General features: G+C 48.7%; 5 protein-coding genes across 5 annotated transcripts in view; 4 read left to right on the forward strand and 1 right to left on the reverse strand.

Moving 5' to 3' along the window:
- Positions 1-27,183, reverse strand: part of LOC121818087 (craniofacial development protein 2-like) — an 80,858-nt gene that overhangs the window by 36,841 nt on the left and 16,834 nt on the right. The gene's annotated exons all lie outside the window — the stretch shown is intronic.
- LOC101105214 (beta-defensin 103A-like) lies at positions 1,885-2,899 on the forward strand. The gene is made up of 2 exons (XM_027962613.3): positions 1,885-1,968; positions 2,653-2,899. Exons 1-2 carry the CDS (start codon positions 1,911-1,913, stop codon positions 2,796-2,798), a joined length of 204 nt encoding a protein of 67 aa, XP_027818414.1. The 5' UTR covers positions 1,885-1,910; the 3' UTR covers positions 2,799-2,899.
- Positions 11,493-13,297, forward strand: LOC114112118 (beta-defensin 2). The gene is made up of 2 exons (XM_042241482.2): positions 11,493-11,580; positions 13,056-13,297. The coding sequence occupies exons 1-2, from the start codon at positions 11,523-11,525 to the stop codon at positions 13,190-13,192; spliced, it is 195 nt and encodes a 64-aa protein (XP_042097416.1). The 5' UTR covers positions 11,493-11,522; the 3' UTR covers positions 13,193-13,297.
- SBD2 (beta defensin 2) lies at positions 17,343-19,011 on the forward strand. The gene is given in 2 exon segments (NM_001198545.1): positions 17,343-17,400; positions 18,875-19,011. Coding segments are annotated over 2 exon segments (195 nt in total).
- On the forward strand, positions 23,142-24,945 carry LOC121818084 (beta-defensin 2). The gene is made up of 2 exons (XM_042241483.2): positions 23,142-23,229; positions 24,704-24,945. The coding sequence occupies exons 1-2, from the start codon at positions 23,172-23,174 to the stop codon at positions 24,838-24,840; spliced, it is 195 nt and encodes a 64-aa protein (XP_042097417.1). The 5' UTR covers positions 23,142-23,171; the 3' UTR covers positions 24,841-24,945.

Raw genomic sequence — 27,183 nt, forward strand, 5'->3', positions numbered from 1 at the left:
CCACCTAAGTGTCCATGAATAGACAAAGGAGACGTGGCATTTGTATATAAGGGAATACTGCTCAGTCATACAGAATAATGGAGCTTTGCCTTTCGCAGCAATATGAATGGACTGGAAGATACTATGCTCAGTGAAATAAGTCAGACAGAGGAAGACAAAGTATGCGTGAAACTGGGTATACATGGAGTCTAAAAAATGTAACAAACTAGTAAATATAACCAAAAAAAAAAAAAAAGAAGACTCACAGACATAAGGGACAAACTAGTGGCTACCATTGTGGTGAGGAAGAGCAGAGGGCAACATAGGTGTAGGGGAGAAAGAGCTGCAAACTATTATGTATAAAATAAGCTACAAAGAAATATTGTACAACATGGGGAGTATAGCCACTATGTTATAGTTTAAAAAGCATGAATCTCAATATTGTACACCTGTAACATATAATATTGTACATCAACTATAGTTCAATTAATTAATTAAAATAAAAATGTCTACTTTGTCTCATATCCTGAACTGATGAGGCAAGTTAGGTTTTAAAGATATGAAGTGTCTATAATTTCAAATTCTTCTTAAACCTTTGATTCAGACTTGCCTTTCTGTATGAATTACATTTCTTCTGCATTTCCAAAGCTCTGTACTTGAACCCCTCTTACAGCCCTTTGTCAAAACCCATTCTCTATGGCTGATTTGGCTCTGTGTCAGTCTACATGGGAGTTCCCTGAGAGAAAGAGGCAGAACTGGGCCCTCTGTATTTCACCTTTCTATCCCCTCACCTACCCAAAGCCCATGGTACTTTATCTATGGTAGGAGTTCAGAGTTTGCTTACAGAATCCAATAGGTACAACAGGAGTCTGAACCACAGTCCTAGACCCTGGGGTTCACCCCAGAACCCTGGTGGATCCGTTACAACTGCTTTCACACAAAGTAATAGCCAACCACTGCCATGGGGACTTCAGCTTCCAAGAAAATAACCTCTCGAGTATAACCCCCTTGTTAGATTCCATAACATTTAATTAAGCCTAATAATTTTTTTAAAAGGCAGTTGGCTTCCTAAACACTGAATCTGTATCTAGTGGAAATCCCTGATCCTCAACTTCCTTGTATGTCACGAGCCAGCTCTAACTGGGTGTCATAAACATATCTTCCGAAGCCCCTCTTTTGTAGAGAGAGTGACACCATCAGTGAGGAAATACCAGCCTATAAATTACATCATCCATCTCTCTCTGATGAGGGAAAATGAGACACCTTCCTGACTCACGAATTTGGTGGTTTTCAGAACGCAGCAAAGTGTAAGCTGTGTTTGACCTGAGATGTCGCACTCCATCCCAAGCCAAGGACACAGGGCAGGGTCTCTGGAATGCAGCCCATTTTCCCTCCCTTCCCACACTACTTAAAAGCTGATCCCATTTTGGGCGTATCCATGCAGGCTCAGGGCGTGACCCAGCCCCAGTGTACACCTAGATTTTGAATACACCAGCCTTGGACTGGTGGGGCTCAGGCTTTCTCAGGAAGAAGGCAAAAGCTTAGAAGGACCACAGTGGGCACAGGTGAGCTTCCAGCTATACGCCCCAGGACTGCATCCAGGAGTGGGCAGGTCTTTCCATCTCAGACAGCCAGACATGAGCCAGCCCTACAGGAACACCCAGAGCTCAGAGGCATCAGAATAGCCCTGTGTTCACATCAAGCTCTGAATCTACCTTAGGTTTGTAATTAACTCCTGGGGGGGCTGGGCGTGGTCTGCTTTGTAAGGAACCTTGGCATGAAGCATCAGGAAATACGTCATATTGTCATCACTGTAACATTACAGGAATTGCCGCTGCTGAATGCTTCTCCCTATGGCTGTGGACCTGGAGCCTTTATAAAGTGAGTGAGCACATCATCCTGTCCAGTCTCAGCTGGGAAGCCAGCCAGCCATGAGGCTCTACTACCTTCTCTTTGCGTTGCTCTTCTTGTTCTTGCTGCCTGTTCCAGGTAAGATGCGCTGGGAAATGAGAGGGCTGAATGGATTGAGAATTTGTCATTCAGAGTCAGCCCTCTTCATTCATTTGGGAATTTTAGATAAAGTAGATTTATTGTCTGGGAACTAGACATTACCAGTTTTTGTTTTTCTTGACAAAGATCATCAAGAACCTCAAAGCAGGGTCTCCATCCCTTCTGATTCACTCTTAAGAGACTAATCAGCTCACAAACCATCCCTCCATGGGAGAATTGTTATATCTATTCATGAGACAGGAAGAAAGTGACATCATTTAATGCCAACAGGTATTAATCTAACCAACATCTTTAATACCAACAGGAAAAATGAACTTAATCTGAGGGCAGAAGCACAGATTCCCTTTTATTAGCTTAGCACTTGGAGGTACAGTCTTTCGGCCTCTTAAGGGCCCGGGTGACCATCGCGGCCCCTGCCTCCCAGGGGTCAGTTCACAAGGGGGCTGCCACGGTCACGCCACTTTCTCAGCTGAGCCGAACCCACAGACACATTGTTAGTAGCTAGCCCACCTTCTTCTTTACTCCAGATGGTAAAGAAAAAGGAAAAAGACATAAAAGAATAAAAAATGGCACCAGATAACTTATTAGAGGGATTCCAAAAGCCTTGGACTTGCACCACGGCCTTCCTGAAACCTTCCCGTGTGCTCCGTTTCTTTCCTGCAGGCAATGGCGGCATCATAAGCGGGTTACGAAAGTATTATTGCAAAATAAGAAGCGGCCGGTGTGCTCTGATTGGCTGCCTTCCAAAGGAGGAAGAGATAGGCCGCTGTTCCCTGACTGGCCGAAAATGCTGCCGGAAGAAGAAATGAAAACTCCAGAAACACAAGGAGAATGTCGCAAAGCGTGAAAATGACTCCTTGAAGAGTCCAAAAGCCAAATCAAATTAAAGACTTTTTACAAAAAATTAGAAGCTTGATTATTATCATTATTATTTTTTTAACATTCTGTTTATTGTGTTAGTTGTAGCCAAACAGGCAACTTAGAAAGTGTTAATGACTCACCTTTAATTCAAATAAAGTATAATTCCTAGTGAAGCCACAAGAGGGTCCAAACTGACGTTCCAAAGATTGTCAGATTTCACTCCTCTTTCGCAGCTTTCACCCCCCAGTGACACTGGACCGCTTGCTCTTTCTGAGACACTTCCTTTGCCTCCTGTCACCCATCTGAGCTTCGCAGTCTGTCCATCTGTCATAGCATCTCCCCACCAAATCTGTCTCTGAAACTTCAGGCCATCCCTGAGGGTCTTCCCAGGTCCTTCTGAGCACTTTACAGCTCAGAGACACGGGGAACCTGGCTCCTCCTCGACCCTGCCCTCAGCTTTCCTCTCACTCTTGCCTCTATTCTGACTGACCTCAGGCCTGGATGAAATCTCTCCTCCCACTATGCCTCCAAACCCATCTCTCAGGGGCACCTCAAATTCTACCTCCTTCTTAAAAACACAGCTGGTTTCCGCAACAAATATGATCTTACTTTTAAAAGGGTTCTGACCTGAGTGCTCCACCTATGAATCCTGCCTGATTTTTACATTCACTCAGTTCAGTTCAGTTCATTTCAGCTCATTACATTCATTACATTTGCATATTTCCAATCTCCATATGTGGTTGCAGGATTTTGAAGGGCACTTCATCACTTAATCACCCCTGGCCCAAGTGTTTGACAGAAAAGCTGCTCAACAAGTGTTTATCGGGACCCAATGGACTGGGGCCCACCAGGCGCCTCTGGCCATAGGATTCTTCAGGCAAGAATACATGGAGTGGGTCGCCATGCCCTCCTTTTAGTGAGCTGAAGTACATTCCAAGGCCTTGGAGATGCTGCGTTGTAACTATTTAGCGGTCTCTGGAGGTTGATACAGATAGATTCCAGCAAACGTGGTGGCAGGCCCATCACCCCCACCTTGAGCCCCCAGTCAAGGAACTGAGTTCTCAGGAAAAGAGCACACCCTCAAAGACAAGAGCTTGGACCCCACAATTCAGCATTAAAAAAATAATAATAATGGACTGTGACAGTACACAGCTAAGGAACCAGGCAAAACTCGTGAAACTACTGAGTCAGACTCTGGCACAAGCAGTACAGGATCGTAATTGAGGAGAGAGGAAGACAAGTGAGCTGAGGGATTTCCTGGCCGTCTGGTGGCTGGGATTCTGTGCTTCCAATGCAGGGGGCCTGGGTCCACCCCAGTCAGGGAACTAGATCCCACATGCCGCAACTAAGATCCTGCCTGCCATGATTAAGGTCCACGGCAGCCAAATTAATGAATTAGCTAATTAAATGTTATGTGCTTAACCATTTTTAAAAAAAGAAAAGAAAGCAAGTGAAGTGAGACTTATGGCATCTCCAGCCTCTACAGATTTCCAGGCCTAAAGCATAGGGAACAAGAACCCAAACAGACCAACAGTTCTTCTGAGTCGAAGAGAGTGGGGTCAAAGTTCAGAGAGTGCAGGCATCTTCACTTCTGGACAGAAAACCAGCAATGGGCGTCGGGATCAGGGGTGTGTGCCTGGGTGCTAAGTCGCTTCAGGTGTGTCCACAGTCCACAGAGTTGCTGACCTTTTGTGACCCCATGGACTGTAGCCTGCCTAAAAACTCTGTGCTTTTCATTCAAGTCTAAAACTGCTTAGAAAAAGGAAGTCTAAGATACTAGATGGAATTTTGGTTCAGCATGACGGGATAAAGAGTGATGCTAAGATTCTAGACACTATCTTAAGGAAAGAGATGATCATTTCAGAAAAAAAAAAAAACAAGAATCAGATATAAATTATCTATAAAAAAAACCCACTTGAGACATCAAATATAAAGGCAAATGGATTTAAAATGAAAGGATGGAAACAGATCTGCTGTTGTCATTGTTTAGACCCTCAGTCATGTCCAACACTCTTGAGACCCCCATGGAATCATCCAGTCAAGATTACTGGAGTGTGTTGCCATGCCCTCCTCCAGGTAATCTCCCCGACCCAGGGGTCAAACCATGTCTCTGCATCTCCTGCATCTCAGGCAGATTCTTTACTGTTGAACCGACAGATATTCTATGGAAACATTAATTGAAAGAAAACATGGTAGGCTGTATTGGTTAATTGACAGGCTTCCTGGTGGCTCAGATGGTAAAGAATCTGCCTGCAATGTGGGAGACCTGGGTTTGATCCGTGGTTTGGGAAGATGCCCTGGAGGAGGGCATGGCAACCCATTCCAATATTCTTGCCTGGAAAATTCCATGGAGGGAGGAGCCTGGTGGGCCAAGGTCCATGGGGTGGCAAAGAGTCGGACACAATTGAGCGACTTCACTTTCTTTCTTCGTGTGGAATCCTAGTTCCCAGGCCAGGGACTGAATCTACATCCCCTGTGCTGCAAGGCAGATTCTTAACAACTGAACCACCAGGGAAGTCCCCGCCATTCTTTTAAAGGCTGTGCCCTGCCCGATTCTGGTCTCATTAGCACCAGATAGCTGGCATTTGACAGCGCTATTCAAGCTTTTGCGTTATAGGAGAATGTCCTGGTAAAGTTCTCAGGACACTGTGGTGACTGCAGGAGGCAGGCAGGAACATCGGAAGAGAGGTTGATTTTGCTCCAAGTTACGTTACTGCCACTTAGTAGACTGCATAGTCTACTTAGTAGACACTTAGTAGTCTATTTAGTAGACTTAGTAGACGGCCTTGCACACATATTTTTGTTGGATTTGCAGCTAATTTTAATCGACTTTTTAAGTCAGTTTTACCTGTGGCCTCAGACATGGCTTTCTAGTCCTCGGGACCATCTTGTATAAACCTTAGGTCATACCTACCTGGCGGGTTTGTTTCAGTTCAGTTCAGTTGCTCAGTCATGTCCGACTCTTTGCAACCCCGTGAATCGCAGCATGCCAGGCCTCCCTGTCCATCACCAACTCCCGGAGTTCACTCAGACTCACATCCATCGAGTCAGTGATGCCATCCAGCCATCTCATCCTGGGTCGTCCCCTTCTTCTCCTGCCCCCAATCCCTCCGAGCATCAAAGTCTTTTCCAATGAGTCAACTCTTTGCATGAGGTGGCCAAAGTACTGGAGTTTCAGCTTTAGCATCATTCCTTCCAATGAACACCCAGCACTGATCTCCTTCAGAATGGACTGGTTGGATCTCCTTGCAGTCCAAGGGACTCTCAAGAGTCTTCTCCAACACCACACTTCAGAAGCATCAATTCTTCAGCGCTCAGCCTTCTGCACGGTCCAACTATCACATCCATATGTGACTACTGGAAAAACCATAGCCTTGACTAGACGGACCTTAGTCATTAAAGTAATGTCTCTGCTTTTGAATATGCTATCTAGGTTGGTCATAACTTTTCTTCCAAGCAGTAAGCGTTTTTTAATTTCATGGCTGCAGTCACCACCTGCAGTGATTTTGGAGCCCCCAAAAATAAAGTCTGACACTGTTTCCACTGTTTCCCATCTATTTCCCATGAAGTGATGGGACCAGATGCCATGATCTTCGTTTTCTGAATGTTGAGCTTTAAGCCAACTTTTTCACTCTCCTCCTTTTACTTTCATCAAGAGGCTCTTTAGCTCCTCTTCACTTTCTGCCATAAGGGTGGTGTCATCTGCATATCTGAGGTTATTGATATTTCTCCCAGCAATCTTGATTCCAACCTGTGCTTCTTCCAGTCCAGCGTTTCTCATGATGTACTCTGCATAGAAGTTAAAAAAGCAGGTGACAATATATAGCCTTGATGTACTCCTTTTCCTATTTGGAACCATTCTGTTGTTCCATGTCCAGTTCTAACTGTTGCTTCCTGGCCTGAATACAGATTTCTCAAGAGGCAGGTTAGATGGTCCGGGATTCCCATCTCTTTCAGAATTTTCCACAGTTTATTGTGACCCACACAGTCAAAGGCTTTGGCATAGTCAATAAAGCAGAAATAGATGTTTTTCTGGAACTCTCTTGCTTTTTCCATGAGCCAGCGGATGTTGGCAATTTGATCTCTGGTTCCTCTGCCTTTTCTAAAACCAGCTTGAACATCAGGAATTTCATGGTTCAGGTATTGCTGAAGCCTAGCTTGGAGAATTTTGAGCATTTGTTTAGGGAATTCAAAGAGATAATTTGAATAAAAGTGGCCAGCTACTGAGCAAGGCTCATTGCAAAATATGATTGTGGGACAAGCTCAAAGAAAAAACTAGTGAAAGTGTCAGTGGGGGAGCACAGCATTAGACCCAGCCCTGGTCCCCTTCTGAGGGCAGGTCCCCACATGACTGTCAGAAGCCATGGCGCCCACCCCATCCACAGGAGAAGGGAACTGGTGACAATGGCCTCTGCCCATTAACACCCAGGGCTCCATGCTGAGAACACTTGTTTGTGGAGTCACAGATGTGAAGGGCTTTGCTCTTCAAAACCTTATCTGTAGGACTGGGACACACCTTCTTGCCTGAGGAACTGAGGCGCTTTGCCGGAAAGACCCTGCCTCAGTTTCCTACACACAGGTTAAGGGTTTGGGGACACAGCATTTATCTTCCCTTTAAAGAATGAAACCATGAGTTACCTCTCAGCACAGGCATGAAGCAACCACAATCCACCTGGCCTTGTTTGGCTTTGAACCTGGGAAAACTAATAATTCATGTAGACTTGACCTAAAATTAACCCTTCCCTCTATCCTATCTGAACTCATCTCTGGTTTCTGATGAGCCACCCCATGGTTTCTTGGGTGTGTGACCTCCTTGCTGAAGCAACAGGCTCCTTCCCTGATGGACAGAGATGCCCCTGGGCGCTATATCTAGGATTAACATAGCTGCAAAGGAGTCATCTTCAGACCTTGCCAAGGAAAAATAAGCTATTGCAATTGTGGAATTCCTGACAAGGGCCGTGTCCCACTGGTGAGGAACCATGGCAAGAAACTCCTTTGAAACTCACCATGGCACCCTGGCCCCTTCTGGAACTTCCTTCTATGAAAAGTCATGCCCGGTCTTGCACATAAAACGGCATCATCAGCTTCCTTAAAAGAAAAAAATATCTGCTGTGTTGCAAACCATAGATCATTAAAACACACCAATTTTTATTTTGTTTATTTATTTAGGCTGCACCAGGTCTTATTTGTGGCATGTGGGATCTAGTTCCCTGACCTGCTATGCTTGGGAGTAGAGTCTTACCCACTGGACCATCAAGGAAGTCCCATAAAACAGCATTTTTAAAAATTACTTTTTAAAAAACTTTGAATTGGAGTATAGCTGATTAATAATGTGATAGTTTCAGTTGGACAGCAAAGAGACTCAGCCACGCATATACATGTATCCATTCTCCCCCAAACTCCCTTCCCATCCAAGCTGTCACATAACATTAAGCAGAGTTCCCTGAAAAACAGCATTTTTCAATGAAGAGACACAGTAGACAATGATTCAGTCTCACTTCTTTCTCCAGTGTAGTATTATAGTATGTATGTAAATTGACCCTGTAGTATAGATTTTGCCTGCAAGGTCCATAAATAAACAGATACATATATATATATATCTTATGTATAGATAATTATAAATATGTATAAGTAGATGCTGTCTACCTCTCTCAAATATCATTTAGAGCTAAAGCAGAAGGAATCATGATCAAGACGACTTATTTTCCACCAGAAAAATCCTCTCCCTGGGTGCCAGCCAGGGACTCTGTCTGCTCGAGGCAGCCTCCATGGCTTTGCTGAGCCTCAAATGCGAGACTCTGAGCTACAGCAAGGGACCTGAACAGGACTGAAGCTCCGGGGGCTCCTTCAGGACGGGGTCCCCCTGGGTACCCACAGTTCTAAAGGGCTTGGAGTTCTACTCAGAGCTGCATGGCAAGTTCCATCCTGAGATTTAGCGTTTCTGAAAAGCCAGGACAGTGTCTCTCCGACACTGAGACGGATGGGTGTTACCAAGTGAGGGATGTTACTTAGTGATGGAGGTCCCCCTTAACCCAGTGAACGGGTCCCCACTGCTGGACCTGCTTTGTGATACTAGGGTCTGGAGATGCGTTCAATGGCAACGTCATCCTCCCACTCTGTCTCTGATGAAAGGAAACGGAGCACCCATCTGCCCATCATGTGTCCCACTGAGATTTCATGAGACTGGTGTGTGATTGTGTTGCAGTGAATTAAGAAATGGTTTTTTTTTACCCCTCTTTCTTTTCTCCCTTTCGTGTCTTTCTCCACTTTAACTGTTCCTAACGTACAGTCTGCACTGATAACCAAGTCTCTTCTTTTCAGAAAACTAACCTATTATGCAAACTACACCTGACACCTATGGCCCTCCATTTCTGCAGGAGCCACATTCTGCATCTGTTATCCTTTAACGTATTCTAGCCACATCCTGATACTTAACTTTATGGCATCATAAACCTCCCCTTGTAGTTTGTTTCCTCTCTTTGCTCTATTTTAACTCATGTTGATGCTTAACTTTATGGTGCGCTCTCTTTGAAGCCACCCCGTAGTGGTTTGCTTTCCCCCTTTTGTATTACAGGAAGAAAGTCACCAGGCAATCCCCAAAGGACAATGGACCCAACCACCGGGACCAACTGCCAGATCCAAATACCTAGCCACCTGACACTGGCATATTGACTGTTTCCAAACAGTAAGAAAGAGAGAATTCAGGACCCCTACACCTTTTGTCCTGTATCTCCCACCTCTGACTGTGAGCCCCGACTGTTTGATCTCTTGGATTCCTGATGGAGGGGAGACTGGCTCCTTGAGGTGGGAGCCTACTGTGTTCTCCCTTCTGCTGGCTTAAGGGTTAAAGCAATCTTTCCGTTTGCCCCAAACTCTGTCTCCACAATTTTTATTCAGATCTGGTGGGCAAAGGAAACCAAGATTTTGGTGGTGACTGTTGCTGCCATCCTGTAACAGGCTAGCTGGCATGGGAGAGAGACCACTGGGTCTCTTCCCTCAGCACCCCAGGGGCCAGAAAGAGCATGTCTCTGCAGATGCTGGAAGTCAGCAAGTCTTGCCCAGGGAGTGAAACTGCCTCTGAACGAGTTAGTCCCTATTTGGGCCTGAAACAGCCTTTCATGGAAACAGTGTATGTGTTAGTTGCTTAGTCATGCCTGACTCTCTGCAACCCGGTAGACTGCAGCCCACCAGGCCCCTCAGTCCATGGGACTCTCCAGGCAAGAACACTGGAGCGGGTTGCCATTTCCTTCTCCAAAAGGAATTATCAGTTCTGTTCAGTTCAGTCGCTCAGTGGTGTCCAAATCTTTGTGACCCCATGAATAGCAGCACGCCAGGCCTCCCTGTCCATCATCAACTACCAGAGTTCACTCAAACTCATGTCCATCGAGTCAGTGATGCCATCCAGCCATCTCATCCTCTGTCATCCCCTTCTCCTCCCGCCCCCAATCCCTCCCAGCATCAGGATCTTTTCCAGTGAGTCATCTCTTCGCATGAGGTGGCCAAAGTATTAGAGCTTCAGCTTCAGCATCAGTCCTTCCAATGAACACCCAGGACTGATCTCCTTCAGAATGGACTGGTTGGATCTCCATGCAATCCAAGGGACTCTCAAGAGTCTTCTCCAACATCACAGTTCAAAGGCATCAATTCTTTGGCGCTCAGTCTTCTTCACAGTCCAACTCTCACATCCATATATGACCACTGGAAAAACCATAGCCTTGACTAGATGAACCTTTGTTAGCAAAGTAATATCTCTGCTTTTCAATATGCTATCTAGATTGGTCCTAACTTTCCTTCCAAGGAGTAAGTGTCTTTTATTTCCATGGCTGCAATCACCATCTGCAGTGATTTTGGAGCCCCCCGAAATAAAGTCTGACACTGTTTTCACTGTTTCCCCATCTATCTGCCTTGAAGTGATGGGACTGGATGCCATGATCTTAGTTTTCTGAAGGTTGAGCTTTAAGCCAACTTTTTCACTCTCCTCTTTCACTTTCATCAAGAAGCTCTTGAGTTCCTCTTCACTTTCTGCCATAAGGGTGGTATCATCTGTGTATCTGAGGTTATTGATATTTCTCCGGCAATCTTGATTCCAGCTTGTGCTTCTTCCAGCCCAAAAGGAACTATAGAAATAAAGAAAGTTAAGTCGCCCAGTCATGTCTGACTCTCTGCAACCCATGAACTATAGCCCACCAGGGTCCTCCATCTATGGAATTTTCCAGGCAAGACTACTGGAGTGGGTTGCCATTTCCTTCTGCACAGGAAAACAGTGGACAGATTCAAAGCCCTGGAGGGGCGAGGGTGGGGCTGGGGAGCAGGTAAGCGAAAGTTCAGCAAGAAGTCTGTGCCCCTGCCAGGGGAGAGACAGGCAAGTCTGTGCCCCTTGCCACACCCCCTGCCCATCAGCTGAACTGACTGCCAGAGAGAAGCTTCTGGTCAAAAGGGCAGCAGAAAAAGCTTTTTCTGGGTTTTCCACAGCCTCATTAGCATAAGAGTGATTGCCCCTGCTTTGTGCTATAAAGGCCACTCCCATGACATACAGGGAAGAGGCTCAGTTAACCAATTTCTAATAACCAAATCCACAGCCAACACGGAATTCCTCCCGGAACCTGGGACCTTTATAAAGCGGCATTCGCAGCCTCTTCTCCAGCATCACCTGCAGAGCTCGTGACGCCAACATGAGGCTCCATCACCTGCTCCTCGTGCTCTTCTTCGTGGTCCTGTCTGCTGGGTCAGGTGAGCTCGTGGGAGCCCCTGGGGGAGTCGCGGGCTCTCTCTCCTGTTTCTACCTCCTTCTGTCCTGCTACCCTCATCTACACGTGGTCAGACTAAACCCACCGCATTTGATGCTTCTGAGAAGCCACCGCTGAGTCCTTAGTAGCGAGAGGGGTCTGAGAACTGTCCTGCAAAATTTCTGGCTGTTTCTAAGCCACTCTAGCGAGCCAAAGCTTCTGAGCCCGTCTCCTCACTGGTTTCATGAGGAGGAAACCGAAGATGCCTCTGATAAGTGACTCTCCTTTTTTTCTTTTTCGTAAAAGCAAGATATTTGATTTTGTCCCATGACAGAAGCGCAGAATGTTGCTTTATAAATCTTTCTATTTGAAGGGTGGTGGCTCTAGGTGACCGGAGAAGTCCAGAGGAGAGTCAGGCCGAGCCTGGGCTTCAGAGGCTGCCCTTGAGACGCTCCGGGCTGAGTCTCCTCGCAGGACACGTCGCTGATGATGCGACCCTCGCTCCACAGCTGGGAGGCAGCGCATCCAAAGCAGTGTGCAGGATCGGCTGTCTAATGTTCATCTTACCCTTGATATTTCCAGAAATTGGATGAAAATATGTAGGAAGGAAGGAGGGAGGGAGGAAGGGAGAGAGAGGATGCGGAGACACTGAGACACCTGATTAAGTGTCAGAAATCAACTTGAAAAGCCCTTGTCTGGTCAGTGTTGTTTATGGCTGTAACCCAACTCTTAGCACAGTGGCAGGGAGAGAGGACAGGGGAGTAAGGAAGACGGCCTCTCAGTGCCCGGGGCCTGAGTTCAATCCCTCGGGGAGGAACTAGAGAGGGACCAGAGGTGCCTTGTGGCCAAAAGAGAGAAAGGGGTGTGAGGGAAGACGGGAAGGCAGCGGCTGGTCAGGAGGAAACCACACAGGGAGGAGGAGAGGGGCTGACTCACACCAGCGCTGGGAGCGATCCGAGTCAGTGGAGACAATGGTACAAAACTTTTTCTCTGAACCATCGTCACCGTCAGCTGTAAGTTCCTGTGAGAGTAAGCTCTCTTTAAACAGTTCTTACACTTTCAGCGGCATCTTTTCCTCCTATCTCAGCTCCACTGCTTGACTGACTCCATGAGGTGGAAAACTAAAGGGTGAAGATAGACCCCCGCGGGCCGCTTCTGACTCCTGGCGGGAGGGTGGATGCAGCAGAGCTTCCTGGTCTTTGCCCTCGTGGTGGAGCTGACCCGCACACAACCGGGGTCCTCACGCCCCAGTCCCTCGGCCTCTGGTTCTGGAAACATGAGGGTCCACCAGAGCCTGGGCAGGGTCAGCGTCTGTCTGGAAGCTGAGCCACGGGGTCCTGGACTCACATCTTGTTGTCATGAAGCCGTGTCCACATCTCAGCACAGAGCCCCAGGGCCTTGCTCAGAGGGGACACAGCTGGCCTTCTCGAGATGCCGCTTTCCTGCTGACACGTTTATCCCTCTTTGTTCTCTTTTCAGGATTTACTCATGGAGTAACAGATAGTCTAAGCTGCCGTTGGAAGAAAGGCATCTGTGTGCTGACCAGGTGCCCTGGAACCATGAGACAGATTGGCACCTGTTTCGGGCCCCCAGTAAAATGCTGCAGACTGAAGTAACAGAAGGCGAAGACGCGGCCGGGACCGATGCGGAGTCAGAAACTGCGTCCTTAGACAGAGCGTCTAAAATTTAAACCAGAATAAATTTTGTTCAAAGTTAAAGAATCTTGCCCACTGGTCATTGAGGTTGTTGTGTGGTGTCTGATCCCAGGTGAATTCCGAAATCCCTGAAGATGCTCTCTGAGCTCCCCACGGGAACCGCTGGGGAATCGTGGTGGGGTGCTCTGTGCTCCCAGAGGTGTGGCCCCCTGTTCCTTGGGGGCCTACCTTCCCCAGCCCCTCTGCCTGTTGTCCTTCCTGCTTCCCGGCCCAGGGCACCCTGACCTTCCCCGTGTCTCCCCTCAAACATGCACCCCAGGTGTCTAGAATCACCAGCACACCAGTCCCGTAGGAAACCCCTGCCCCCGCTCCAAGAGGAAACCCCCCTCCTCTGTCCCCCTGCAGCCCTCACTTCCATTTGGTTTGTGCTTCTTACTCCTGCCTTGTGCGCTTGTGGATACCCTTCTGATTCCCTTTTGGGCTATAAGATCGCTATAGGCATGGACTTGCCCTATTCCGGTATGTGCTTGGGCATTGAGATGACACATTGCTTCACAAATTGTCATCAACTGAATGACAGAGTTGACGTGGACAAAGCATGCCTCTCTGTGTGGACATGATATGATGCACCTAGATGCCACGGAAAAACAAGTCCTGCAGAAAGCACAGTTCAATGAAGACAACACAGCAAGGAACACAGAGATCGCAGGGGGCGGGCGCGCATGCTGACCTCAGCCTGCGTGCAGTTTCTTCAGAGGGTTTGCTCCTTAAACCAAGAGCCTTGCTGGTGCACGCTGTACGTGTGAGCAGCTCTCTGGTCTTTGCACTAACTCTTCCCTCAGTGCAAGCTGAGGTCACCATGGGGATGGTGTTAGCAGACAGGGCCTTTGGGAGGTGACTTGGTCATGAGGGCGGGACCCTCCCGGGTGGAATGAGGGCCTTTATGAAAGAGACCCCAGAGTGACGGCTCACCCCTTGTGCCCTCTGAGGACACAGGGAGACCGCTGTCCACCAGCCACCTGCTCTGTCTTGATCGTGGAGCTTCCAGCCTCCAAAACTGAGAAGTAAGGGTCTGTTGTTAGTAAGCCACCTATTACAATATCGCATGCAAAATAGCTAGCCAGTGGGGATTTGCTGAGTGACTCAGGGAACTCAAACAGGGGCTCTGCAACCAGCTATAAGGGTCGGATGGGGAAGGAGATGGGATGAAGTTTCGGGAGGGAGGGGACATGGGTGGTATCATCTGCAATCTGAAGTTATTGATATTTCTCCCAGCAATCCTGATCCAGCTTGTGTTTCATCCAGCCTGGCATTTTGCATGATGAACTCTGCACAGAAGTTAAATAAGCAGGGTGACAATATACAGCCTTGACTTACTACTTTCCCAGTTGGAACCAATCTGCTATTCCATGTCAAGTTCTAACTGTTGCTTCTTGACCTGCATACAGGTTTTGCAGGAGGCAGGTCACGTGGTCTGGTATTAGCTTCTCTTTCAGAATTTTCCACAGTTTATTATGATCCACACACTCAAAGGCTTTAGCATAGTCAATGAAGCAGAAGTAGATGTTTTCTGGAAATGTCTTGCTTTTTCTATGGTCCAACAGATGCTAGCAATTTGATCTCTGGGTCCTCTGCCTTTTCTAAATCTAGCTTGTACATCTGGAAGCTTTCAGTTCATTTATTGTTGAAGGCTAGCTTGGAGGATTTTGAGCATTACTTTGCTAGCAATCAACAGTCTGCATTGATAACTAAGTTTCTTCTTTTCAGAAGACTAACCTGTTATGCAAACTACATCTGTACCTGTTGCCCTCTAACTCTGCAGGAGCCACACTCTGCATCTGTTATCCTTTAACGTATTCTAGCCACATCCTGATACTTAACTTTATGGCATCATAAACCTCCCCTTGTAGTTTGTTTCCTCTCTTTGCTCTATTTTAACTCATGTTGATGCTTAACTTTATGGTGCGCTCTCTTTGAAGCCACCCCGTAGTGGTTTGCTTTCCCCTTTTGTATTACAGGAAGAAAGTCACCAGGCAATCCCCAAAGGACAATGGACCCAACTACCGGGACCAACTGCCAGATCCAAATACCTAGCCACCTGACACTGGCATATTGACTGTTTCCAAACAGTAAGAAAGAGAGAATTCAGGACCCTACACCTTTTGTCCTGTATCTCCCACCTCTGACTGTGAGCCCCGACTGTTTGATCTCTTGGATTCCTGATGGAGGGGAGACTGGCTCCTTGAGGTGGGAGCCTACTGTGTTCTCCCTTCTGCTGGCTTAAGGGTAAAGCAATCTTTCCGTTTGCCCCAAACTCTGTCTCCACAATTTTTATTCAGATCCGGTGGGCAAAGAAAACCAAGATTTTGGTGGTGACTGTTGCTGCCATCCTGTAACAGGCTGGCTGGCATGGGAGAGAGACCACTGGGTCTCTTCCCTCAGCACCCCAGGGGCCAGAAAGAGCATGTCTCTGCAGATGCTGGGAGTCAGCAAGTCTTGCCCAGGGAGTGAAACTGCCTCTGAACGAGTTAGTCCCTATTTGGGCCTGAAACAGCCTTTCATGGAAACAGTGTATGTGTTAGTTGCTTAGTCATGCCTGACTCTCTGCAACCCGGTAGACTGCAGCCCACCAGGCCCCTCAGTCCATGGGACTCTCCAGGCAAGAACACTGGAGCGGGTTGCCATTTCCTTCTCCAAAAGGAATTATCAGTTCTGTTCAGTTCAGTCGCTCAGTGGTGTCCAAATCTTTGTGACCCCATGAATAGCAGCACGCCAGGCCTCCCTGTCCATCATCAACTACCAGAGTTCACTCAAACTCATGTCCATCGAGTCAGTGATGCCATCCAGCCATCTCATCCTCTGTCATCCCCTTCTCCTCCCGCCCCAATCCCTCCCAGCATCAGGATCTTTTCCAGTGAGTCATCTCTTCGCATGAGGTGGCCAAAGTATTAGAGCTTCAGCTTCAGCATCAGTCCTTCCAATGAACACCCAGGACTGATCTCCTTCAGAATGGACTGGTTGGATCTCCATGCAATCCAAGGGACTCTCAAGAGTCTTCTCCAACATCACAGTTCAAAGGCATCAATTCTTTGGCGCTCAGTCTTCTTCACAGTCCAACTCTCACATCCATATATGACCACTGGAAAAACCATAGCCTTGACTAGATGAACCTTTGTTAGCAAAGTAATATCTCTGCTTTTCAATATGCTATCTAGATTGGTCCTAACTTTCCTTCCAAGGAGTAAGTGTCTTTTATTTCCATGGCTGCAATCACCATCTGCAGTGATTTTGGAGCCCCCCGAAATAAAGTCTGACACTGTTTTCACTGTTTCCCCATCTATCTGCCTTGAAGTGATGGGACTGGATGCCATGATCTTAGTTTTCTGAAGGTTGAGCTTTAAGCCAACTTTTTCACTCTCCTCTTTCACTTTCATCAAGAAGCTCTTGAGTTCCTCTTCACTTTCTGCCATAAGGGTGGTATCATCTGTGTATCTGAGGTTATTGATATTTCTCCCGGCAATCTTGATTCCAGCTTGTGCTTCTTCCAGCCCAAAAGGAACTATAGAAATAAAGAAAGTTAAGTTGCCCAGTCATGTCTGACTCTCTGCAACCCATGAACTATAGCCCACCAGGGTCCTCCATCTATGGAATTTTCCAGGCAAGACTACTGGAGTGGGTTGCCATTTCCTTCTGCACAGGAAAACAGTGGACAGATTCAAAGCCCTGGAGGGGCGAGGGTGGGGCTGGGGAGCAGGTAAGCGAAAGTTCAGCAAGAAGTCTGTGCCCCTGCCAGGGGAGACAGGCAAGTCTGTGCCCCTTGCCACACCCCTGCCCATCAGCTGAACTGACTGCCAGAGAGAAGCTTCTGGTCAAAAGGGCAGCAGAAAAAGCTTTTTCTGGGTTTTCCACAGCCTCATTAGCATAAGAGTGATTGCCCCTGCTTTGTGCTATAAAGGCCACTCCCATGACATACAGGGAAGAGGCTCAGTTAACCAATTTCTAATAACCAAATCCACAGCCAACACGGAATTCCTCCCGGAACCTGGGACCTTTATAAAGCGGCATTCGCAGCCTCTTCTCCAGCATCACCTGCAGAGCTCGTGACGCCAACATGAGGCTCCATCACCTGCTCCTCGTGCTCTTCTTCGTGGTCCTGTCTGCTGGGTCAGGTGAGCTCGTGGGAGCCCCTGGGGAGTCGCGGGCTCTCTCTCCTGTTTCTACCTCCTTCTGTCCTGCTACCCTCATCTACACGTGGTCAGACTAAACCCACCGCATTTGATGCTTCTGAGAAGCCACCGCTGAGTCCTTAGTAGCGAGAGGGGTCTGAGAACTGTCCTGCAAAATTTCTGGCTGTTTCTAAGCCACTCTAGCGAGCCAAAGCTTCTGAGCCCGTCTCCTCACTGGTTTCATGAGGAGGAAACCGAAGATGCCTCTGATAAGTGACTCTCCTTTTTTTCTTTTTCGTAAAAGCAAGATATTTGATTTTGTCCCATGACAGAAGCGCAGAATGTTGCTTTATAAATCTTTCTATTTGAAGGGTGGTGGCTCTAGGTGACCGGAGAAGTCCAGAGGAGAGTCAGGCCGAGCCTGGGCTTCAGAGGCTGCCCTTGAGACGCTCCGGGCTGAGTCTCCTCGCAGGACACGTCGCTGATGATGCGACCCTCGCTCCACAGCTGGGAGGCAGCGCATCCAAAGCAGTGTGCAGGATCGGCTGTCTAATGTTCATCTTACCCTTGATATTTCCAGAAATTGGATGAAAATATGTAGGAAGGAAGGAGGGAGGGAGGAAGGGAGAGAGAGGATGCGGAGACACTGAGACACCTGATTAAGTGTCAGAAATCAACTTGAAAAGCCCTTGTCTGGTCAGTGTTGTTTATGGCTGTAACCCAACTCTTAGCACAGTGGCAGGGAGAGAGGACAGGGGAGTAAGGAAGACGGCCTCTCAGTGCCCGGGGCCTGAGTTCAATCCCTCGGGGAGGAACTAGAGAGGGACCAGAGGTGCCTTGTGGCCAAAAGAGAGAAAGGGGTGTGAGGAAGACGGGAAGGCAGCGGCTGGTCAGGAGGAAACCACACAGGGAGGAGGAGAGGGGCTGACTCACACCAGCGCTGGGAGCGATCCGAGTCAGTGGAGACAATGGTACAAAACTTTTTCTCTGAACCATCGTCACCGTCAGCTGTAAGTTCCTGTGAGAGTAAGCTCTCTTTAAACAGTTCTTACACTTTCAGCGGCATCTTTTCCTCCTATCTCAGCTCCACTGCTTGACTGACTCCATGAGGTGGAAAACTAAAGGGTGAAGATAGACCCCCGCGGGCCGCTTCTGACTCCTGGCGGGAGGGTGGATGCAGCAGAGCTTCCTGGTCTTTGCCCTCGTGGTGGAGCTGACCCCGCACACAACCGGGGTCCTCACGCCCCAGTCCCTCGGCCTCTGGTTCTGGAAACATGAGGGTCCACCAGAGCCTGGGCAGGGTCAGCGTCTGTCTGGAAGCTGAGCCACGGGGTCCTGGACTCACATCTTGTTGTCATGAAGCCGTGTCCACATCTCAGCACAGAGCCCCAGGGCCTTGCTCAGAGGGGACACAGCTGGCCTTCTCGAGATGCCGCTTTCCTGCTGACACGTTTATCCCTCTTTGTTCTCTTTTCAGGATTTACTCATGGAGTAACAGATAGTCTAAGCTGCCGTTGGAAGAAAGGCATCTGTGTGCTGACCAGGTGCCCTGGAACCATGAGACAGATTGGCACCTGTTTCGGGCCCCCAGTAAAATGCTGCAGACTGAAGTAACAGAAGGCGAAGACGCGGCCGGGACCGATGCGGAGTCAGAAACTGCGTCCTTAGACAGAGCGTCTAAAATTTAAACCAGAATAAATTTTGTTCAAAGTTAAAGAATCTTGCCCACTGGTCATTGAGGTTGTTGTGTGGTGTCTGATCCCAGGTGAATTCCGAAATCCCTGAAGATGCTCTCTGAGCTCCCCACGGGAACCGCTGGGGAATCGTGGTGGGGTGCTCTGTGCTCCCAGAGGTGTGGCCCCCTGTTCCTTGGGGGCCTACCTTCCCAGCCCCTCTGCCTGTTGTCCTTCCTGCTTCCCGGCCCAGGGCACCCTGACCTTCCCCGTGTCTCCCCTCAAACATGCACCCCAGGTGTCTAGAATCACCAGCACACCAGTCCCGTAGGAAACCCCTGCCCCCGCTCCAAGAGGAAACCCCCCTCCTCTGTCCCCCTGCAGCCCTCACTTCCATTTGGTTTGTGCTTCTTACTCCTGCCTTGTGCGCTTGTGGATACCCTTCTGATTCCCTTTTGGGCTATAAGATCGCTATAGGCATGGACTTGCCCTATTCCGGTATGTGCTTGGGCATTGAGATGACACATTGCTTCACAAATTGTCATCAACTGAATGACAGAGTTGACGTGGACAAAGCATGCCTCTCTGTGTGGACATGATATGATGCACCTAGATGCCACGGAAAAACAAGTCCTGCAGAAAGCACAGTTCAATGAAGACAACACAGCAAGGAACACAGAGACCGCGGCGGTGGGGGGTGGGGCGGACGCGCATGCTGACCTCAGCCTGCGTGCAGTTTCTTCAGAGGGTTTGCTCCTTAAACCAAGAGCCTTGCTGGTGCACGCTGTACGTGTGAGCAGCTCTCTGGTCTTTGCACTAACTCTTCCCTCAGTGCAAGCTGAGGTCACCACGGGGATGGTGTTAGCAGACAGGGCCTTTGGGAGGTGACTTGGTCATGAGGGCGGGACCCTCCCGGGTGGAATGAGGGCCTTTATGAAAGAGACCCCAGAGTGACGGCTCACCCCTTGTGCCCTCTGAGGACACAGGGAGACCGCTGTCCACCAGCCACCTGCTCTGTCTTGATCGTGGAGCTTCCAGCCTCCAAAACTGAGAAGTAAGGGTCTGTTGTTAGTAAGCCACCTATTACAATATCGCATGCAAAATAGCTAGCCAGTGGGGATTTGCTGAGTGACTCAGGGAACTCAAACAGGGGCTCTGCAACCAGCTATAAGGGTCGGATGGGGAAGGAGATGGGATGAAGTTTCGGGAGGGAGGGGACATGGGTGGTATCATCTGCAATCTGAAGTTATTGATATTTCTCCCAGCAATCCTGATCCAGCTTGTGTTTCATCCAGCCTGGCATTTTGCATGATGAACTCTGCACAGAAGTTAAATAAGCAGGGTGACAATATACAGCCTTGACTTACTACTTTCCCAGTTGGAACCAATCTGCTATTCCATGTCAAGTTCTAACTGTTGCTTCTTGACCTGCATACAGGTTTTGCAGGAGGCAGGTCACGTGGTCTGGTATTAGCTTCTCTTTCAGAATTTTCCACAGTTTATTATGATCCACACACTCAAAGGCTTTAGCATAGTCAATGAAGCAGAAGTAGATGTTTTCTGGAAATGTCTTGCTTTTTCTATGGTCCAACAGATGCTAGCAATTTGATCTCTGGGTCCTCTGCCTTTTCTAAATCTAGCTTGTACATCTGGAAGCTTTCAGTTCATTTATTGTTGAAGGCTAGCTTGGAGGATTTTGAGCATTACTTTGCTAGCAATCAACAGTCTGCATTGATAACTAAGTTTCTTCTTTTCAGAAGACTAACCTGTTATGCAAACTACATCTGTACCTGTTGCCCTCTAACTCTGCAGGAGCCACACTCTGCATCTGTTATCCTTTAACGTATTCTAGCCACATCCTGATACTTAACTTTATGGCATCATAAACCTCCCCTTGTAGTTTGTTTCCTCTCTTTGCTCTATTTTAACTCATGTTGATGCTTAACTTTATGGTGCGCTCTCTTTGAAGCCACCCCGTAGTGGTTTGCTTTCCCCCTTTTGTATTACAGGAAGAAAGTCACCAGGCAATCCCCAAAGGACAATGGACCCAACTACCGGGACCAACTGCCAGATCCAAATACCTAGCCACCTGACACTGGCATATTGACTGTTTCCAAACAGTAAGAAAGAGAGAATTCAGGACCCCTACACCTTTTGTCCTGTATCTCCCACCTCTGACTGTGAGCCCCGACTGTTTGATCTCTTGGATTCCTGATGGAGGGGAGACTGGCTCCTTGAGGTGGGAGCCTACTGTGTTCTCCCTTCTGCTGGCTTAAGGGTAAAGCAATCTTTCCGTTTGCCCCAAACTCTGTCTCCACAATTTTTATTCAGATCCGGTGGGCAAAGAAAACCAAGATTTTGGTGGTGACTGTTGCTGCCATCCTGTAACAGGCTGGCTGGCATGGGAGAGAGACCACTGGGTCTCTTCCCTCAGCACCCCAGGGGCCAGAAAGAGCATGTCTCTGCAGATGCTGGGAGTCAGCAAGTCTTGCCCAGGGAGTGAAACTGCCTCTGAACGAGTTAGTCCCTATTTGGGCCTGAAACAGCCTTTCATGGAAACAGTGTATGTGTTAGTTGCTTAGTCATGCCTGACTCTCTGCAACCCGGTAGACTGCAGCCCACCAGGCCCCTCAGTCCATGGGACTCTCCAGGCAAGAACACTGGAGCGGGTTGCCATTTCCTTCTCCAAAAGGAATTATCAGTTCTGTTCAGTTCAGTCGCTCAGTGGTGTCCAAATCTTTGTGACCCCATGAATAGCAGCACGCCAGGCCTCCCTGTCCATCATCAACTACCAGAGTTCACTCAAACTCATGTCCATCGAGTCAGTGATGCCATCCAGCCATCTCATCCTCTGTCATCCCCTTCTCCTCCCGCCCCCAATCCCTCCCAGCATCAGGATCTTTTCCAGTGAGTCATCTCTTCGCATGAGGTGGCCAAAGTATTAGAGCTTCAGCTTCAGCATCAGTCCTTCCAATGAACACCCAGGACTGATCTCCTTCAGAATGGACTGGTTGGATCTCCATGCAATCCAAGGGACTCTCAAGAGTCTTCTCCAACATCACAGTTCAAAGGCATCAATTCTTTGGCGCTCAGTCTTCTTCACAGTCCAACTCTCACATCCATATATGACCACTGGAAAAACCATAGCCTTGACTAGATGAACCTTTGTTAGCAAAGTAATATCTCTGCTTTCAATATGCTATCTAGATTGGTCCTAACTTTCCTTCCAAGGAGTAAGTGTCTTTTATTTCCATGGCTGCAATCACCATCTGCAGTGATTTTGGAGCCCCCGAAATAAAGTCTGACACTGTTTTCACTGTTTCCCCATCTATCTGCCTTGAAGTGATGGGACTGGATGCCATGATCTTAGTTTTCTGAAGGTTGAGCTTTAAGCCAACTTTTCACTCTCCTCTTTCACTTTCATCAAGAAGCTCTTGAGTTCCTCTTCACTTTCTGCCATAAGGGTGGTATCATCTGTGTATCTGAGGTTATTGATATTTCTCCCGGCAATCTTGATTCCAGCTTGTGCTTCTTCCAGCCCAAAAGGAACTATAGAAATAAAGAAAGTTAAGTTGCCCAGTCATGTCTGACTCTCTGCAACCCATGAACTATAGCCCACCAGGGTCCTCCATCTATGGAATTTTCCAGGCAAGACTACTGGAGTGGGTTGCCATTTCCTTCTGCACAGGAAAACAGTGGACAGATTCAAAGCCCTGGAGGGGCGAGGGTGGGGCTGGGGAGCAGGTAAGCGAAAGTTCAGCAAGAAGTCTGTGCCCCTGCCAGGGGAGACAGGCAAGTCTGTGCCCCTTGCCACACCCCTGCCCATCAGCTGAACTGACTGCCAGAGAGAAGCTTCTGGTCAAAAGGGCAGCAGAAAAAGCTTTTTCTGGGTTTTCCACAGCCTCATTAGCATAAGAGTGATTGCCCCTGCTTTGTGCTATAAAGGCCACTCCCATGACATACAGGGAAGAGGCTCAGTTAACCAATTTCTAATAACCAAATCCACAGCCAACACGGAATTCCTCCCGGAACCTGGGACCTTTATAAAGCGGCATTCGCAGCCTCTTCTCCAGCATCAGCTGCAGAGCTCGTGACGCCAACATGAGGCTCCATCACCTGCTCCTCGTGCTCTTCTTCGTGGTCCTGTCTGCTGGGTCAGGTGAGCTCGTGGGAGCCCCTGGGGGAGTCGCGGGCTCTCTCTCCTGTTTCTACCTCCTTCTGTCCTGCTACCCTCATCTACACGTGGTCAGACTAAACCCACCGCATTTGATGCTTCTGAGAAGCCACCGCTGAGTCCTTAGTAGCGAGAGGGTCTGAGAACTGTCCTGCAAAATTTCTGGCTGTTTCTAAGCCACTCTAGCGAGCCAAAGCTTCTGAGCCCGTCTCCTCACTGGTTTCATGAGGAGGAAACCGAAGATGCCTCTGATAAGTGACTCTCCTTTTTTTCTTTTTCGTAAAAGCAAGATATTTGATTTTGTCCCATGACAGAAGCGCAGAATGTTGCTTTATAAATCTTTCTATTTGAAGGGTGGTGGCTCTAGGTGACCGGAGAAGTCCAGAGGAGAGTCAGGCCGAGCCTGGGCTTCAGAGGCTGCCCTTGAGACGCTCCGGGCTGAGTCTCCTCGCAGGACACGTCGCTGATGATGCGACCCTCGCTCCACAGCTGGGAGGCAGCGCATCCAAAGCAGTGTGCAGGATCGGCTGTCTAATGTTCATCTTACCCTTGATATTTCCAGAAATTGGATGAAAATATGTAGGAAGGAAGGAGGGAGGGAGGAAGGGAGAGAGAGGATGCGGAGACACTGAGACACCTGATTAAGTGTCAGAAATCAACTTGAAAAGCCCTTGTCTGGTCAGTGTTGTTTATGGCTGTAACCCAACTCTTAGCACAGTGGCAGGGAGAGAGGACAGGGGAGTAAGGAAGACGGCCTCTCAGTGCCCGGGGCCTGGGTTCAATCCCTCGGGGAGGAACTAGAGAGGGACCAGAGGTGCCTTGTGGCCAAAAGAGAGAAAGGGGTGTGAGGAAGACGGGAAGGCAGCGGCTGGTCAGGAGGAAACCACACAGGGAGGAGGAGAGGGGCTGACTCGCACCAGCGCTGGGAGCGATCCGAGCCAGTGGAGACAATGGTACAAAACTTTTTCTCTGAACCATCGTCACCGTCAGCTGTAAGTTCCTGTGAGAGTAAGCTCTCTTTAAACAGTTCTTACACTCTCAGCGGCATCTTTTCCTCCTATCTCAGCTCCACTGCTTGACTGACTCCATGAGGTGGAAAACTAAAGGGTGAAGATAGACCCCCGCGGGCCGCTTCTGACTCCTGGCGGGAGGGTGGATGCAGCAGAGCTTCCCGGTCTTTGCCCTCGTGGTGGAGCTGACCCCGCACACAACCGGGGTCCTCACGCCCCAGTCCCTCGGCCTCTGGTTCTGGAAACATGAGGGTCCACCAGAGCCTGGGCAGGGTCAGCGTCTGTCTGGAAGCTGAGCCACGGGGTCCTGGACTCACATCTTGTTGTCATGAAGCCGTGTCCACATCTCAGCACAGAGCCCCAGGGCCTTGCTCAGAGGGGACACAGCTGGCCTTCTCGAGATGCCGCTTTCCTGCTGACACGTTTATCCCTCTTTGTTCTCTTTTCAGGATTTACTCATGGAGTAACAGATAGTCTAAGCTGCCGTTGGAAGAAAGGCATCTGTGTGCTGACCAGGTGCCCTGGAACCATGAGACAGATTGGCACCTGTTTCGGGCCCCCAGTAAAATGCTGCAGACTGAAGTAACAGAAGGCGAAGACGCGGCCGGGACCGATGCGGAGTCAGAAACTGCGTCCTTAGACAGAGCGTCTAAAATTTAAACCAGAATAAATTTTGTTCAAAGTTAAAGAATCTTGCCCACTGGTCATTGAGGTTGTTGTGTGGTGTCTGATCCCAGGTGAATTCCGAAATCCCTGAAGATGCTCTCTGAGCTCCCCACGGGAACCGCTGGGGAATCGTGGTGGGGTGCTCTGTGCTCCCAGAGGTGTGGCCCCCTGTTCCTTGGGGGCCTACCTTCCCCAGCCCCTCTGCCTGTTGTCCTTCCTGCTTCCCGGCCCAGGGCACCCTGACCTTCCCCGTGTCTCCCCTCAAACATGCACCCCAGGGGTCTAGAATCACCAGCACACCAGTCCCGTAGGAAACCCCTGCCCCCGCTCCAAGAGGAAACCCCCCTCCTCTGTCCCCCTGCAGCCCTCACTTCCATTTGGTTTGTGCTTCTTACTCCTGCCTTGTGCGCTTGTGGATACCCTTCTGATTCCCTTTTGGGCTATAAGATCGCTATAGGCATGGACTTGCCCTATTCCGGTATGTGCTTGGGCATTGAGATGACACATTGCTTCACAAATTGTCATCAACTGAATGACAGAGTTGACGTGGACAAAGCATGCCTCTCTGTGTGGACATGATATGATGCACCTAGATGCCACGGAAAAACAAGTCCTGCAGAAAGCACAGTTCAATGAAGACAACACAGCAAGGAACACAGAGACCGCGGCGGTGAGGGGGGGGGGGTGCGGCTCGCATACTGACCTCAGCCTGCGTGCAGTTTCTTCAGAGGGTTTGCTCCTTAAACCAAGAGCCTTGCTGGTGCACGCTGTACGTGTGAGCAGCTCTCTGGTCTTTGCACTAACTCTTCCCTCAGTGCAAGCTGAGGTCACCACGGGGATGGTGTTAGCAGGCAGGGCCTTTGGGAGGTGACTTGGTCATGAGGGCGGGACCCTCCCGGGTGGAATGAGGGCCTTTATGAAAGAGACCCCAGAGTGACGGCTCACCCCTTGTGCCCTCTGAGGACACAGGGAGACCGCTGTCCACCAGCCACCTGCTCTGTCTTGATCGTGGAGCTTCCAGCCTCCAAAACTGAGAAGTAAGGGTCTATTGTTAGTAAGCCACCTATTACAATATCGCATGCAAAATAGCTAGCCAGTGGGGATTTGCTGAGTGACTCAGGGAACTCAAACAGGGGCTCTGAGACCAGCTATAAGGGTCGGATGGGGAAGGAGATGGGATGAAGTTTCGGGAGGGAGGGGACATGGGTGGTATCATCTGCAATCTGAAGTTATTGATATTTCTCCCAGCAATCCTGATCCAGCTTGTGTTTCATCCAGCCTGGCATTTTGCATGATGAACTCTGCACAGAAGTTAAATAAGCAGGGTGACAATATACAGCCTTGACTTACTACTTTCCCAGTTGGAACCAATCTGCTATTCCATGTCAAGTTCTAACTGTTGCTTCTTGACCTGCATACAGGTTTTGCAGGAGGCAGGTCACGTGGTCTGGTATTAGCTTCTCTTTCAGAATTTTCCACAGTTTATTATGATCCACACACTCAAAGGCTTTAGCATAGTCAATGAAGCAGAAGTAGATGTTTTCTGGAAATGTCTTGCTTTTTCTATGGTCCAACAGATGCTAGCAATTTGATCTCTGGGTCCTCTGCCTTTTCTAAATCTAGCTTGTACATCTGGAAGCTTTCAGTTCATTTATTGTTGAAGGCTAGCTTGGAGGATTTTGAGCATTACTTTGCTAGCAATCAACAGTCTGCATTGATAACTAAGTTTCTTCTTTTCAGAAGACTAACCTGTTATGCAAACTACATCTGTACCTGTTGCCCTCTAACTCTGCAGGAGCCACACTCTGCATCTGTTATCCTTTAACGTATTCTAGCCACATCCTGATACTTAACTTTATGGCATCATAAACCTCCCCTTGTAGTTTGTTTCCTCTCTTTGCTCTATTTTAACCTCATGTTGATGCTTAACTTTATGGTGCGCTCTCTTTGGAAGCCACCCCGTAGTGGTTTGCTTTCCCCCTTTTGTATTACAGGAAGAAAGTCACCAGGCAATCCCCAAAGGACAATGGACCCAACTACCGGGACCAACTGCCGGACCCAAATACCTAGCTACCGGACACTGGCCTATTGGCTGTTTCCAAACAGTGAGAAAGAGAGAATTCAGGACCCCTACACCTTTTGTCCTGTATCTCCCACCTCTGACTGTGAGCCCCGACTGTTTGATCTCTTGGATTCCTGATGGAGGGGAGACTGGCTCCTTGAGGTAGGAGCCTATCGTGTTCTCCCTTCTTCTGACTTAAGG

This window comes from Ovis aries, chromosome 26 (genome assembly GCF_016772045.2).
Source record: "Ovis aries strain OAR_USU_Benz2616 breed Rambouillet chromosome 26, ARS-UI_Ramb_v3.0, whole genome shotgun sequence".
Taxonomy (NCBI): domain Eukaryota; kingdom Metazoa; phylum Chordata; class Mammalia; order Artiodactyla; family Bovidae; genus Ovis; species Ovis aries.

Bases quoted from the DNA above. Each gene is read 5' to 3' on its own strand.
- LOC101105214 (XM_027962613.3), top strand. From the start codon at position 1,911: ATGAGGCTCTACTACCTTCTCTTTGCGTTGCTCTTCTTGTTCTTGCTG. The intron at 1,969-2,652 runs GTAAGATGCGCT...TCTTTCCTGCAG, and splicing joins GTTCTTGCTGCCTGTTCCAG to GCAATGGCGGCATCATAAGC.
- LOC114112118 (XM_042241482.2), top strand. From the start codon at position 11,523: ATGAGGCTCCATCACCTGCTCCTCGTGCTCTTCTTCGTGGTCCTGTCT. The intron at 11,581-13,055 runs GTGAGCTCGTGG...TTCTCTTTTCAG, and splicing joins GGTCCTGTCTGCTGGGTCAG to GATTTACTCATGGAGTAACA.
- LOC121818084 (XM_042241483.2), top strand. From the start codon at position 23,172: ATGAGGCTCCATCACCTGCTCCTCGTGCTCTTCTTCGTGGTCCTGTCT. The intron at 23,230-24,703 runs GTGAGCTCGTGG...TTCTCTTTTCAG, and splicing joins GGTCCTGTCTGCTGGGTCAG to GATTTACTCATGGAGTAACA.